General features: G+C 32.7%; 1 protein-coding gene across 2 annotated transcripts; it reads right to left on the reverse strand.

The window, feature by feature from the left end:
* Nucleotides 1-1,690: 1,690 nt before the first annotated feature.
* On the reverse strand, nt 1,691-14,660 carry SYT4 (synaptotagmin 4). 2 transcript variants are annotated; one of them, XM_007486723.3, is made up of 4 exons: nt 14,044-14,660; nt 10,377-11,194; nt 7,674-7,791; nt 1,691-4,887 (listed from the first exon to the last, which is right to left on the reverse strand). In XM_007486723.3, the coding sequence occupies exons 1-4, from the start codon at nt 14,075-14,077 to the stop codon at nt 4,580-4,582; spliced, it is 1,278 nt and encodes a 425-aa protein (XP_007486785.1). In that variant the 5' UTR covers nt 14,078-14,660; the 3' UTR covers nt 1,691-4,579. The 2 variants fall into 2 exon arrangements, with proteins under 2 accessions (XP_007486785.1, XP_001362439.1); XM_001362402.3 differs by having other exon boundaries at nt 7,674-7,794.
* Nucleotides 14,661-16,436: the final 1,776 nt, after the last annotated feature.

Below are 16,436 nucleotides of genomic sequence, written 5' to 3' on the forward strand. Positions count from 1 at the left end.
TCTTGGCAAAGATACTGGAGTCATTTGCCATTTCCTTTTCTTGCTCTGAATAAACAAGTTTAATCAATTTGTCCAGGAAAACACAACTAATAAATGTCTAAGGCTAGATTCAAACTCAGGAATATGAATTTTCTAGTTTCAGGACCAGAACTTTATCCACAGTACCTATTAGCTACTCCCTTGGAAATAACTGAACTTTTGTACTTATTATATTTTCTCTATCTCTTTGTAAAAGCAAATTAATTGTAATTGATTAAACAATTCTGAGATATAAATACTGAACAATACTGATGAAATAATGAAAATATTGATTTTAAATAGTGATTGATATTGAGAAGAAGCCTCTGGACAGAAGCTCAAGCTAATTTAAGAGAAAGATGTAAACTGTTAAGGTTATTCCTAGCACACTGAGGATGATATTTATTGAGTCATGGTCTGGAGACCTGAATTGTTATTAGTATTAGGAACTGGTTCTAGAATCCTTGATGTTTATGAGACCTAACCTCAAATTACATATGGATTCCTGGATAAAATAATAAAATAATTTGTTTCATATATAAAGTCCTGAGAACATGAGATTAATATTGTCAATATTAATCTATTAATCAAAAGACTCAGTTTCTCTCCTAAATCTCTGACAGTTACTAACCCCATGACTTTGGATAAGTCAATTCAGCTTTCTGAGCCTCAGTTTCCTTATCTGAAAAATGAAGGAGTTGAGCTTTATGATCTCTAACATCTTCTGGTTTTAATATTCTTCAATTCTACAAAAGCACAAAAACACATGTTTAATACATAATTTCCCATAGAAATTTTCAAATGACATTGAAGTGGGTGGCACAGTAGAGTATTAGATGTAGTCAGGAATTCCTGACTTAATTGTTCATAGAGACTTATCACCTGTGTATCCCTTGGCAAGTCAATTAACCTCTGCCTCAGTTCTTCAGCTATAAAATTGGCATAATAACTAATGCTCAGGGTTGTTGTGATGATCAAATAAAATAATATTTTAAAAATGGACTTTTCAGAGTGATTGACACATAATAGGTACTCTCTAAATGCCCATTGTATTTTCCCCTTCACCTTCCCTTCAATTCCCATTCTTTCCTTCCTTCCTTCCCATTCCCTTCCATTATTTTCTTCTTTTATTTTCCTCTCCCCATGATATAAAAATAGGAATCAATTCATGAATCATTTTTTTCATGTTTTATTCACCTTGAATCTTCACTACACTACCCTTCATGATAAAAATACCTGACCCTTCAAAGTGGTGAACAGGTCCCTATCATACTTTTCTTTAACTTGGGGATAGATAAGGGAGTTCTGATGATTCAAAATATTTGTAAAAAGATAGAATTAGAAAAGTCAAAACTGAGGGAAAGAAGGTTAGGAAAGGAAATGGAAAATTATGAAATAAGCAAAGAACTATGAAATAATTTATAGAAAAGTGTGAAAATGGTCACAAATAAATTATTAAAGAAAATAAAAAGTGGAAATAGATGCAAAATGAGGAAGTGAAACCAAAAATTATAACTTCTCCCATAAAATAACATTATTCAAATAGTTCTAAAGTCTGCCTTTGGTTGATTTGAAGGGCAGTGTCAAGAATATTATGGCAGAGAAAATAACTGTAGAGCCCAGATGGAGAAATAATAATGCTGTATAAAAAACACATTGATTGGAAGATTGATTTGGGATGGCATGAATGAAAGCAGCATTTTATTCTTGTCTTACAAACATGGCACATCATACAGAGCTGGCACAAAAAATGACAAAATCTCATACACCATGCTTTCTTCCAATTCACTTCTATTGAATTACAACATCAGAACAAATCAGTTATTGAATTACAACAGTTCTTCAAACATGGATTCCTCCCAATAAAAGGGACTGGGTAGGCTACTCAGACAAACAGTTATTTTACAAGTTTCATACAGTGCAGGATCCTTAACAGAATTCAAGATATGCACATGGATATTCAGCATATTATAAAAAAGAAAAAAATATTCTTGGATGACAGGATGACACATGTTCCTGCCTGTTTCAGTTGATTTTTTTAAATTTTCTTTCTTTCCTTAGAATGAGTTACAAGTCATTTTTACTCAACTTTTCACACTCAAGAAGGCTTCAAATTAAAAAAAAATAAAAATTCTATTTACAAATTCTTATTTTAATAAAAAATTTTTCATTTTTTTTAACATTTTCTCCCTACCTCCCTCCACCCTCAACAGTAATTCCTTAGATGGTAATAATATTAACACTTAGGTTGCCAGAAGGAGATACTTTAGCAGTTTCTTATTTTTAACTTTATGGAGATTCTAATAAAAGAGGCCTAGCCCAAGAAGCTAAAGAAATTAATAAAAAAGCAATTTGCCTTTCACAGAATTAGAACTTATAACTGCATAGAGGCATTAGATGTGGTAGAGTGAAAAAGGGCACTACATTTGAGAATCAGGAGAACTGGATTCAAGCCTCAACTCTGCCATTAACTAACCATACATCCTTAAGCAAATTATTTAACCTCTTGGCACCTTAGTTTCTTCTTCTGTAAAATGAGGCAGTTGAACTAGATGAGTCCTGAAATCCTTTTAGCTTAAAAATTCTATAGTCCCATTAGTCTGTCTCCATTGATGATTCTGTCATAAGAATATTATGTGGAACATGATGTTCTAAGAGGATACTGTGGTAGGGTGAAATAGTAGGGACATAAGAACAAATACAATTATTTTGAAACAAAAGACAGTTGATTCCAGTTTTTTATACATACAGAATGTAATACATTTACTTTATATTAAGCACAGTCATAAAAAGCATGTATAAGTTGTTTCAAAAATGCAATTTCATAGAATTTTATAAACACCATGATATCAAACACAGTCTCAAAAACTGATAAAGTACTGACACAAAACCTGAAAGACTCAAAATGTAATTCTTTCAGTGTTATTTATTTCTTACTTGCATATTTCATATTTCAACTGCATTGGAATTTCCAACTTCACTTCTACCATCATTGAAATCCACATGCAGTGACCAAAATCATTTTTTCTAAGTGATCATTTAGTTTTGCATTGTTTCTCTAGTAGTATTAAAATGGCCTCCAGAGCCCAAACCCTGAAAAGTGATATAGGGCATAATTATATAGTTTGTTTGCAGACATCATTGCCAGGGCAATTTAATCAAGAGAGGACAGTAAACTTTATATTTAGGTCTGTGCTAGTGGAATGGGCAAAACATATTTGGTATTAATGCAAATACATTTCCATGGGGATTGATTTTTTCTTTATTTTTAAAAAATTATTTTTTATTATTTTTGTTTCCTTTCTTTGGCTTTTGGAACAATTCCTTTTTTCATGTGGCAACCAACAGATTTTTACAATCTCAGTTTGCTTTTATATTTAAATAGATGGTCCATTGGCACTGATTAAAAAATAAAAGATTTTAATGAAGAATTAGTCAGTATTATTATCTCTTAATTCAGACAACAATGACTATATGTCTCCTTAATAGATTTTCTAACTTTTCTAGTTAGGTATTTTGTCTCTATTCCTTTGATTTAACTGATATAACAAAGTGAAAAAAAGGTGTGTGTGTGTGTGTGTGTGTGTGTGTGTGTGTGTGTGTGTGTGTGTGTGTGTGTTTCTTTAGGCCTTATTGAGTTTGGGGAATGTGACAAAGTGGTGGAAAACTTTAGAGTTTTCATGTGACATTTTACAATATTTGATCCTGCGGAAGTCACTGATGCTCTCTAGGCTTCATTTGTAAAATGAGGAGTTTGAACTGGATGCTCTTTCAGTTCTCCATTCATCATTAAGATCTTCTGAATTCAAGTCACTCATCTAAATATTTTGGAAAGGACAATGATTTTAGCATTCAGTCATAGAATTTACCTATAATATAACAGTACAACTGGATTCCATCTGAGCCCTTTTCTAAAACTAATTGTTTAAACTTGCTAACTAGCTTTTAGAAGGTATCTAAGTTATTTTCCTTGTGAGAAAATGATACCTAATATCTTCAAACCGTAAAGGAATAAGTAGACATCATTTTGTACAAAACAACTATTTTTACATGACAAAATTGATAAATCAAATTGTGAACATTTTTTAAAATCTTTGGATTGATCAAAATATTGTTTCCCCAACTTTTAGAAACAATGAATGAATTTTCACAGAAGAGTTCTGATATACTTGCACTAAAAAGGTATGTATTCCATGTTAATGTCTCAAGAGACACAAGTTCCATTAACATATACAAAAGAGGTATACCCTCAAGACCAATGCTACCAACTAGGAATGCAATGATATATTTATGAAAGTCCTGACTGTCCTTACTGAAATTTACATTTTGACAATCATTACCTCCAGGGAAGTTGAATCTCTTTTGAAATTATATCAAATTTCTCTAATGAAGAAGAATCAAATGGATGATAAAATTTACAATTATCTCTTGATATGATCATTTAACCCAGTTCAAACATAAAGGCTACCTTTCTGTTAAAAGCTTGTAATCATAATTCAAAAGGAAAGAAAATTTCTCTTTGCTATGGAAAATCATTAAGTTCCAAATCATTGCTAGGATGCTAACCATCACATAGCATATGCCACTTGGCAATCTGTCTCCTAGGATATTCACAGATCTCCTTCCAGTGCTCTCCACCTGTTCCTTCTGCTGATGCTCCAAGGACCAACCGCCCAATTACTTCATTCCTTGATCCCCTATCAGAATCCAAAACCAAGAATTCTACACTGATCTCCTCAAGACCTTCACAAGGAATGTCAAACACAAATAATTCATTGAATACTGCATTAGGGGTACATTTCTTCACATGTGTTTTCTTCTTAGAGATCCTCTTTTTTGCATGATATAGGTTCACTTTAACATAAGGATCTGAAATGAGAAAGGAAACAAAAATATAGTAGGATTTGTTAAATAGAATAGTTGATTGAAATGGAGAAAAAATATAATGAAAAGCAGGAGAGAGAGATGGGGGGGAGGGAGAGAGAGAGTTTAGAAGAAATAGAAAAGAGGAAATTTTACTGATACAGCATGTGTCTTAGTACTGTAATCCTAATGTACCACTCTGGTATAGTAGGAAGAACACTAAGATGGAAATCAAAATTAGAATATAAATTTAAATTCTGGATTGACTCTATAGCCATGGATAGAAAAGTTTCTTGTCCTCTCTAAGTCTCAACTTCATTTAAGTGAAAATCTTGATTAAATAAATTAACATTTATATTATTCAAGAATTAACAATTAAAATAATTTGTAACAAAATAAATAATAACATCTAAATATCTAAGTAAAACATATAGATTGGTATTAATACATTTTTTCATGTGGCAAGAAAAAGAAATTATATTTTCTACATTTTAATGTATTGTATGTTTTGTAAAAATATTTGTACTCTATGAAATAGTTATTTTTATTTTGACCTGACAATATATTATTTTGTATGTATTTGTAAAATTCATATCTGTCAGGTCAATATTCCTCTAATTAACATGCCATACTTTAATCAATTATTTTTTCACCATCAGATCTATGCTTATTATTCTTTTTATTTTTTTACATTTACAAATAAAGTATTTGTATGTGTATATATCTGTATATGAATATGGGTGTGTTTGTATGGAAATTTCTAATTTTATTTCAAATTCTAGAAGTGTATCTTCCTTTCATCCCTTTATGGGATAGACCTTGTCTAAAGATGCTTGTTTTCTGTTCACCTGTGCTATACTCTTTTGGATATTACTGTCTGTATGTCCTGCTCCTTATATAATTACACAAATGATTACTATAAAACTTAGGACTTATTTGTACACATTTTGAATATCTCTCTAATTATTCCAGGATGCCTAGCCTTTTCTTTTCTGGCCAACCAAATGGTTAGATCCTCAAACTTAGATTTTTTAATTTTTCCTCATGCCTCTTATAGTTACTAGCAAATGGTTGAACATACCTCAAGTGAAAAAGAAAAGTACTCTTTTCCTTCTACTCAAAAGAAATTGTGCTAGGTGCTAGAGGAACAAAGATAAATTAGATATGATCCCCACATACAAGGAGGTTAGAGACTAAATAGAGTAAAACAAATTAAGTAGATGGAAAATGTCAATACATATTACAACAATAAATATACAAGTGAGAAACAAGTATTATGTTATTAGGTTGAAGTAGGAAAATATTACTTGTATTTGAAGGATTGATGCAAAATTCATGGAAAAGGAAGAGTTCAACCTCTATGTAGAAGGATTATTATGTATTCATTTGGAAATAATAATTTTGGTGAAGCTCAATATGGGGGAAGATATATATTCCTTAATGTTAGGATTTGTGAACAAAAGAAATAAGTTATAATAGCACAAGAAAAGATGTTGGAATTATGAACTGACCCATTTTCAGGTATGTATAGTCTGTGAGGGCAAGTAACAAGATAAGACTAGACATATTACAGACATTATGGAGGGTATTTAATGGTATTCTGGGTTTGAACTTTATTCTATAAATATTGAGGGGGGCTCTAGAGGTTTTCCAATAGTGTCATAATATGATAATAATGTTATATGATTCTTGCCATAGCAAGGTGTAGGACAGAATGAAATAGGGAGGTGCTATAAACCAGCATCTTGCTATATGCAAAAAAGATAGGGAAGGAGACAACTGTGATAGGCCATATGAAAACACATAAAGTTCTTGACTGCACTTGTATGAAGAAAATGGTAAGAAATAATGTACCAGACACAATAAGTAAGAATGAACATAGTTTGGCAGCTAATGGATTGAGGTATAGGTGAGACCATGTTTCAAGGGGTCAAGCAGATATTTGTGGAGAGAAATATGACTCAACAGGGAGGGCAGGATTGAAGATACAACTTAAAGATCATAGTTGGAGTACAACATTAGGATGAAATGATTAAGTTAATTAAGGACACAGCTTAATTGTTAACCAAGCTAACCTTGCCCCTCTTAAACTAAGATAGCACCCTTTTGCAACAATATCCCTCCTGGGGCATAATCAGCATTTTTCTCCATTCATGTAAAACCTGTGTTCTATCCCCTTTTGATTATAAGAGTCACAAGGTTAGGGATAGATCTTTTCTAAATTTTGTAGCTGATTTTAGTGCTTAAAGATGATTTTAAAATAATTGAATCAATTTCCTTGGTACATATCCACAATAAGTACCTAATAAATTATTGATAATTAATATCTCCTTTCTTTCATCTGTCACAGAACATAAAACTATTTCTGACTTTTTATTGGTTCTGGTAAAGAAAAAAGATAAATACAGATAACAGAAGAGACATACTACAGAACATAGAAGAAGAGCAAATTCATTTTATTACTTTATAACTATTATAAAATAAAAATTAAATCATATAAAAATAAAAGAAAAACTCTGCTTATTTACTCTAGATTTCATCTAAGTTTATCTCATACTAGTGCTAATTACATGCCTCTATAAAACTGCCATCTCTCTGGATTCCTGTTTTAATCATTTTTAAGTTAAACAAATACGATAGTGTTGGTTGACTTATGGAACCAAAGGAGGCCCTTTGGTTGAACTTATAACTAGAAAAAAAATGAGGACTTTAGTCATAATAAAATATAATGTTTATAAACTTGGATCAACTCTTTGCTGATACACAAAGATTTATTTAAATTACAAGGTTACCTGATAATCCAGAAACATCTGCTTTAGGTAGGTGCCGAGCTTTTAGAACCACCACAGTGAGAGTGTTGGTTGTGGACTGGTAGCAAAGAGAGATCAGTAGCTCGCCTCGTCCTGAAGACTTCTAGAGAAATAAAGAAACTTTTCATGATTACCTTTCAACAATTATATATTTTCTGTTGATGATGAAATGTTTACCAGTGGACTCCTCTTAGTACTTACATATTTCTATTTTATTTAACTAATATTACTATCTGGCATTAATAAAACTGAGTAAAATGTATTATTAATAGAAAGCTTCATATGAGTTACTATCACAATCATATCTTAGCACATATGTCTGCCATCTTGTGGTCTTCATGGTAATTGCTTCATGTTTTTATTTTCAGAGGGTTAACCACACCCCTTTTTTGAATTTTTCAAAAAAGGTTGAATAAGTAGTTTACATAGAGCTAGCTTTGACTTTTATTTTGGGGAATCACTTTACATTTGTTTAAGTAATCTTTAAGAATTAACATATCATTCAATCTTTCTAAAGACTAAGGATCAAAATTAACATATTTTTTGTAGTTGTGGAAGCCTTGTCTAATCAGGGTTATTAGGCATCCTCAAAAATGCTTTCCAGACTTAAATAAGATTCTATTGTGCTCTCTTCTCTCAATTAAATGGAATAATAGGGTTTCCTTACTCTCAGGGACTGTATTAAGATCCTGGGAGAATTTGGTTTGGATTTTCTGTTCCCTCTGTCTGGGTTTACTGCAATATTCTCTAGTTGATATCTGAACTCTAATTATGGAATGACATAACATAAAACAAAAGTTTTGATAGGAATAAAGCCCAAAAAAACTTAAAGCCTAAAATTAGGAGGAGAGGTTCTTAACTATTTTTTTTCTTATGAAATTCTTGTCAGTCTGGTAAATTCTATTGACCCTTCAGAAAACTTTTAAAATAACACACATGTTTTCAAAGTAAACTATTGAAATACAGTTATCAAAATTATATATATATATATATACATATATATATATGTGTGTGTGTATACACACACACACACACACACACACACACACACACACACACACACACACACACATATATATATACCCTAATGTAAGGAACCCTGAGCTGGAGGATTATATTTATGATATTGTGCCGAACCTAAGAAGTAGATTACATTAAGATGGCATTGTCAATTTTGGAGTATCCTTGCAAAACTGATGAAATAAATTGACCTCTTATTTTGAAACAGAATATACAAATTAATACCAATTTGATATTTAAGATACTGACAATCTCCTTCACAAAGCATGAAGGAAAATGCATAATCTTGGTTATTATAATGTAAAATGCAGGGTATTAAAATTATTCTACATGCCTGTTAATATAAAGAAGGATGATTTTTGCATCATAGTTAATGAATATGCTTTCCCTATACTTTTGTTCTCTTGGGGTGAAAATTTAAACTAGCTCTAAAGAGTCTTAATAAATGAATATAATTTGAATAAAGTAAATATATATCAGACATGGAGAGTATTATAATTTGATATAAAATTACTGGATTAGAGTCAAGAGACTAAGGTTCTAATTCTGAAGCCTCTAACCCACTAAGAAGCAATATAATTCTGCTTTAAATAGGAAGTGATCAAGTTGGGGAGGGCAGTCAAAGCATAGAAATTGTATGAATAAATGTTGGAGAATTACAAGTTAGAGAAAGAAGGGAAATAAGAATTTTAGTTTACCACTCCCAAATTTACACATGAGTGTGAGAGGGGTAAACTTGCTTACTTAAAAGTTACATGGTGATTTTTAGTTTATCTATTTTACTTCTCTAGTTAGGTTTGCTCATCAAAAATAGGCACAAGACAGGGAAGGGCTTGGTCATCTGTAAATTCCCTTTCAGTTGTAATGATTCTTTGTTAAGATAAAATATAGAATCCTCACTTTAATAAATCTCCAAAGACAATTATAATATGATGACCTGATATATCACTCTAAATTGAGATGCTTTGTTTAGTTTAGCTTCATAAATTATTAATTTAGAATACTGTGAGAGAGAAAAAAAAATAAAAGAAAATGACACCCAAAGCAGAGTAAATAACATTCTATTCATACTTTAAAAATTATGGTCAGGAATAGATAGCTTCTAGACTAAAATGAAACTATGATAACTAATTAATAATGTTGCTGACATGCATATGTATAGAAGATAATCATTAAGTATAATGTAAGATTTCTGCTCTTTGGAAAATGAGTTCATTAAAATTCAAGACAAATACTAAATCCTTAGGAATAAATGATTTCAGAAATTCAATTATGCTTTAATTGAGTCAATAGTATTTACTTAATTTTGAATGAGAAAGATTTTGTTTTTCATGTTATTTTGTTTTAGATATGTCAAAATATTCAGGCAATAGAGAAAAATAAATACTTAGAATGTATAATAAAAGTTTCAGGAAACTTGATTGTCATATTTATATCTATTAAGACATCTTGTTAAGTATTTATATAATTATAAAATTATATAAATGAAATTATTTTAAGCATGTTATTAATAATTGGTATTGGTATTAAACATGGTAATAATTATGTCTCAAAACTGATAGAATTTTCATGTTAAACTTCTACCAATTGTAAATTAGCTACTAATAGTATACTAATATCTCAATCTTCATTGCAAGTATTTTAAATATACTTAAAATCAATTACCCTAACATTTCTTTTGATGATTTCCCTGTTCATTAGCATTCTTCCATCAGCCAATTCAATGCCTGAGAGGGGAATAAGAACTTCTCCAATAATATCATCTCTTGAAAATCTGTCAAAACTCAGGATAATAAAGTGAAGAACCAAATCTTGTATTTGGCTATATGGGATCCCATAGAAGGTGAAGGTTTCATCAAAAGCTGGATCTAAGGTCTTTCTCAGGACTCTGGTTTTCACTTTGTGCTTCTTCTCAGGAAGGATGGTCATTTTGATATAGGGATCAGAAGTCATTGACTGTTCATCCATTGCTGGCAGGCCACGAGCTTCTTTGATGTTCACAATAAATGCCTTTTTCTCAAAGTTATATTCTAAAGAAAAGAAAAGGGTACCAAGTTTATCCTGTTTCTCTACAGAACATAAGGATGAATTTGACTTCAAGCTGTCAGGGGAAGCGGACTCTTTCTGTTCCCTTTCTGAGAAGGGTTTAGGAGTTAAGTTCTCAAGATCAGAAGGGCTGCCAGCTTTGGGATTTGCTTTGGGGAAATTGCCATTGAGGTCTTTCTTCTCAAGGTCAAGATGTAGTGAGGTCTTTGGCACAACTGGTTTATTTTTTGCTTCATTTTTGTCATCTGCTCCAAACTTCTTCTTACTGTTTAGGTTTTCTGGATAAATGTCAACTCCCTTGAGCACATGAACAAATTTATAGGGAGGAGTCTTGTTAGTCTTGGATGATTTTCTCTGACAGCAGATCCAAGCAAACAGAGATACTGTGAAGACCAGACCAAATGCACTGAAGATCCCCACCACTGTAGGAATTTCATCTGGAAAATGAAATGGCCAATAATTTCTATTAAAGGAGTAAAGCTTGAGATACAAGGCAATTTGAAAAAAACATAATAGAGATGGCAATTGCAGTAGGTTGGACAGATTGAATTACTTTCGAGCTGCTCAGGATAAGAGTTATGTACATATTTCACGCCACCTTCAGGTATAAACACATCCCCTGGGTGACACCAAGAAAGAAATACAGCATTATGGAAACTCCCTCATTTCAGTTGTGTGCCATAAACAAAATGACAGTAAGAAACTAAGGAGGAGAAAAATCCTACGGATATATTTTTTAATTTAATTATGCAGGACAACTATAGCTTGGCAGGACAGTACTAATTTTATTTTTTTTTCATTGACATTGTGTGCCCAGCTATTTATTCCTGAAACATCATACTTTGTTACTGATCATGGGATTCAAAGCATGCAGTATTCAAATACTGTATTAGGAATTTCTGAACTATTTTACCTAGGATGCAAGATACAGTGATATAGCCAATGAAATTATGAAGTAACTGTACAACATTTACCATACTCTGCCATACATATTAGAAGTTTCTCTGTAACATACTGGGCCAGAATTAAGAGAAATAGACTGATTAAAAACAAAACAAAACTAGACAGCTAATATTTAATCAGTTTATAACAATCAAAATGTTCGTGTTCTGATTCTTAAAATCTTTCCTCATTAGAATTACTGCTAAAGTACAAAGGGAGAAACAGTACAATTTGCACAAATATGAATAGCAATAAAATAGAAGTGTCTTCTAGGAAATAATTTCCTTTTTAACATATAATGAAAAGAATGAATGAACATAACTGAGAATTTGGTCTTATTCATAACTGATTTTTTTATTTTAGTACATTTCAATGTGGCAATACAGTAATAAAAACCAAATTTACATTCTCCTAAGAATGGAGCATTAAATTATTGATGTTCAGTGACATTGCTTATGCATTAAGGTAATCATGTTCCACATGTAAGGATATTTTTTCCCAACAAATGATTAGCATCTGTGTATAAAAGCTCAGTATTATGCTGTCCAGATATTGTCCATTTTAAATGGATGTTGAGTAAAATCGAAGCAAAAATAGCTAAATATAATGATTTCTGCCCTAGCTCCCTAAGCTTTGTTATTTTATTATATTTTTCAAATATCCTTCCTCTATTGAGGTAAAAAGTCCAGGAATACAAAGGGTTAGGGTATATTTGAATACCTCTGATAAGAATCTTTTGTTACTACTCTTTTTGCTAGCCTCTCTCTCCTTAGGATTCTGTGCATTTCTCCCAATAATTACAAACCCAAACTTAATGAAGAATTGATTAAGAACTGACATGTGTAATAAAAAGTGTCTGAGAAGGCAAAAAATTAATTTAAAGAAATGTAAAAAAGCTGAATCATTTAAAGATTAGAAATAAATCTTAGAATTCCAAAATCTGATAGAGTATGGAATAGAAAAAAGGAGTAAGGAACTACATATGACTAGCCAAACTTAGCATAAGCTTTGAAGTTGTCTATGCAATTAAGGTCTTTTAAAAGGTGCACACAATTTGTTTGACCATAAAGTCTACTGTAGCAAAGTGGGAATATGAGGAAAGTCTTTGCATATGTCAAAGAAAACAGAAAGTAACTTAAAACACTTTAGTTAAATGCACTAGATCATAGGGCTTAAACCTGAAAAAAACCTTAGATTTCAAGATAGAGTTTATTTGTTTCATTCTATTAATTTTGGAAAGGAAGCAATGCAGATAATGGCCCATTAAAAAAAGTAATTCATTTTTTCCCATCAAGCATGGGTAACAGACACAATATCAGTGTAATTACAAACAGCCATTTGGATAGTTCTGAACAGCAATTATTATGACCAATCAGAGTCAAACTTTATCTTCTTTGAATTTTCATATCAAATAACTAAACAATATAATTCAAATAAAATATACTCTTGAAGTCTTGCCTACTGGTAGAATGTATACATTTGGGAATAGAAAACAAAACTAGTTCACCCACTGATGAAGGCAGTTCCCTCACCACCCCCTGACTCTCAAGCTCATTAGCACACTTTTATAAGAATGTTTGAATTTCAATGTTGTATCAACTTAAAAGGAAGCACGACTTCCTATTGCATAAAGATTGAACATAATGGAACCAAAAACTTAAGGGGGGAAAAAAGAGGAGGTATATTTGAATAGCAAACAGCGCACCTTTGGTATGATGTAATAGTGACTGCTAGAAATGCTGCCCTTTAATCCTACCTAGCAACATCTTCTGAAGAAGAAAAAATTACATAATGTAGCCTAGAGATATGGTCATAAAATAATTATAGTCCTTCCTGATATAAAATGAGAGTGTTAAGGCTTGCTAGTTCAAATTATTTTAACTGACTCCATCTTTTTGATGTCTTAAATATATTTTGCTTTTTAAGCTCTGTGCTGCTTCCCTGTCACCCCCCCACCCCAACCAACAACTGTAGCCCCAAATGACAGACACAATATTTTTACCTAAAAGGAATCCTCAAAGGCCAAATTAAAAAAACAAAAAACAAAAAACAAGCAAATATCAGAACGCTGTGCTTCTACTACAGTCTAAGGAGCTCCCTAAATCTTTGAGAACTTCCTGGAGGTACCATAGCTATAGCAGAATGCAGTTTCCAAGGAGGATACCTGGTAAGAGGAAGAGATGGGTTTACTAAGATTATCTGAAAACCATTCCCATTCTCCTCAAGAATACAGGGGCTAGCTAACTTCCACTCAGCCTTTAGAGGCAATATACACTTCAAGCAGTAGCCCCGAAGAAAAATAAACAAACAAACCGTTTTTAAGTTTGGTTAAGAACTTGCTTACCAAATTCCTCTCTGCTTGAGGTGATCGGAGCCATGTTTGCTGCGTGCTCTGTCCGAGGTACTGAATAGCAACCCCTGTCTTGCCTCGCTATGAAAACTGCTGTTTTCTTCTTCCCCAGAACCAGGGGCTGGATTTTCCGAGTGATGCAAACACCAATGTACAGCTCAGGGGACCTTCATGCGCGAGTAAGGTGGGGGGCGGGGGGCGATAGAGCAGAGAGGGATCTTAGCTCTCCCTCACTCAGTGATTTGCCACCCCCTTTCCTGTTTTGGCTCTTCTGAGTAGCTCCGCTCTTAGACTGTAGACGTGGTTGAAACCCAAATTGACGCAATCCTGACGCTACAGGGCTGAAATCAGCACCTGCCCTCCTCCCCTTCCTTTTTCTCTTCTATTTTCCCTTCACCCCCTCCTTGCTCCAGCATCTCCAGGGGATTCAACACACACACTCATCAATTATTTTAACTGCTCTGCTACAGGAGATTAGCTGTCTTATTCAGTGGGACACTGAAGCAGAATGAGATAGAAGTCCCTAAACTCAATCCTGCCGCTTGGTAACATAAAATCTTCTGCTTCATAGGTGGGTGGAAACGTATCTCAGTGAGTCAGTGTCGTGATGCAAGGAGGGGATAAAAGGGCAAAGGAAAAGGGAGAAAACTTCAGTTCCATGTGATCCATTTCAATTACATACACACACCCAGAAAACACATTTTCTCACTTTTATTTTTCCTCTTCAAAGCAATAGACAAAAAACCACATCTCTCAGACACATTTAAAATAAAACTACAATGATTTGCCTCTAGCATCTTCCTTTTTCTCCCCTCCCTTTCATTTCCGTTATTAATGTAGCATTTCTGCAGATACTACTAACTATATTTCATTTGTTCTACCTAATATGTGAAATTTCATTTGATGAAATTCTCAGGAACAGATGGGAATAAGCCTTTTGTATTCAGAAAACATTCAGACATGGTTTCATCTTTGTGAAATTCAGTGAGCAGTTAATAAAAGTTTAAAGGCTATGCACTTGGATATAACTTCTAATTATTAATGTATGGGAAAAGAAAATTATATAGTTTGAAATTTTCTAAACTGGCATTGGTAACTATTAATTTCTGAAGATGGAAAGAAAATTGAAATTTATCATGTGTATTTATATGTATAGGTGTGTGTGTAATTAGTTTGTCAAGTTGATTTGAGATTTAATGAAATTGTCTCTATAAAGAATATGTTCATCTATTTGTTGCACAGGAGTGTCACAAGGAGCAGCTCAACAACTATTTTAGTCAAAGAAATCCTATGATTCTGAACTCCTGAACAAAGATCTGTTTGTAAATGTGAGGTAGTGGGAGAAGACTATCTCAGGAATCTATTGTACAGCCAAAGAGGTACTAAACATCAGAAAACAGATTCTAGGACTGGTCAAACTGTGTCTGGGGAAAATCTGACTAAAACATACTTCATGGAAAATTGCATATATCAACATTGCTATTTTTTGGTCAAAATTCCTACTTTTTCAATCATCTACATTTAAAATCATTTTCATTCAATGAAAGTACACAAATCAATTTTTCCACAACCATCCACCCTTTAGTCTTTGAGATCTGTACCATATCCTACCACCTGATAGAGATGAATCACACCTTGAGGAATTAATTTATGCCACAGGATTCTCTCTGGTGGGAAAAAAAAAAGAACATTCCTCTAAAATATAGTGGGCATTTTTTTGTTAATCATGCCACAAATACATAAATACATAGAATTCAGTTGACTAAAGTGTGTGTAATCAATCCAGCCAACACGTGTAGTGTATGGATAAACTTATAAGGTACATAAACAAATAGGTGTATTATTGCTTTATATTATTTAGGGTACCATAATTTTATCATTTATAAGCAGTTTGGATTTCTTTAACTATTTCATCTGGGCCCCACCCTATGGCACTGAATCGTTTTACTCCTTGTGGATGTCGTGTGTTAAGATTACTTCAGTGTCCCAATCTCATGCAGCTTTGGATGCAGCGTCAGCTCACTGCTATAAAAATCAAAGGTAGAAGAAATATTACTGGCTTATATAACTAAAATTCCTTTGGCTAAAAATTCTCCACTTTCTTGCCAGTTGAGTAATATGTTGTTTATCTGTCAGTTTCTCTAGAACAATCATTACCTCAATGGGTTCTGTGGGAGTACGTCCCCAAGCAGATGAAAGTGGATAAGTTTTCTTGCAACCTGAGTATTTCTCCCTACCGGATCTTTAGAGGAATGCACTCCTCAGGCCTAGTAAAGGAGGGATCAATGCACTGACATGCGCAATCCTCTCTTTTACAACCAGGAAAAGGAGGAGCACGTTGCTAAGCAACGAATTCCACACCACGGTAAACACATGGGCCTATAACA

The sequence above is a fragment of the Monodelphis domestica genome, chromosome 3 (genome assembly GCF_027887165.1).
Source record: "Monodelphis domestica isolate mMonDom1 chromosome 3, mMonDom1.pri, whole genome shotgun sequence".
Classification (NCBI taxonomy): Eukaryota; Metazoa; Chordata; class Mammalia; order Didelphimorphia; family Didelphidae; genus Monodelphis; species Monodelphis domestica.

Bases quoted from the DNA above. Each gene is read 5' to 3' on its own strand.
- SYT4 (XM_001362402.3), bottom strand. From the start codon at position 14,077: ATGGCTCCGATCACCTCAAGCAGAGAGGAATTTG. The intron at 11,195-14,043 runs GTAAGCAAGTTC...TTCATTTTCCAG, and splicing joins CTCAAGCAGAGAGGAATTTG to ATGAAATTCCTACAGTGGTG. The intron at 4,888-7,673 runs GTAACCTTGTAA...TTCTCATTTCAG, and splicing joins AGATGTTTCTGGATTATCAG to ATCCTTATGTTAAAGTGAAC.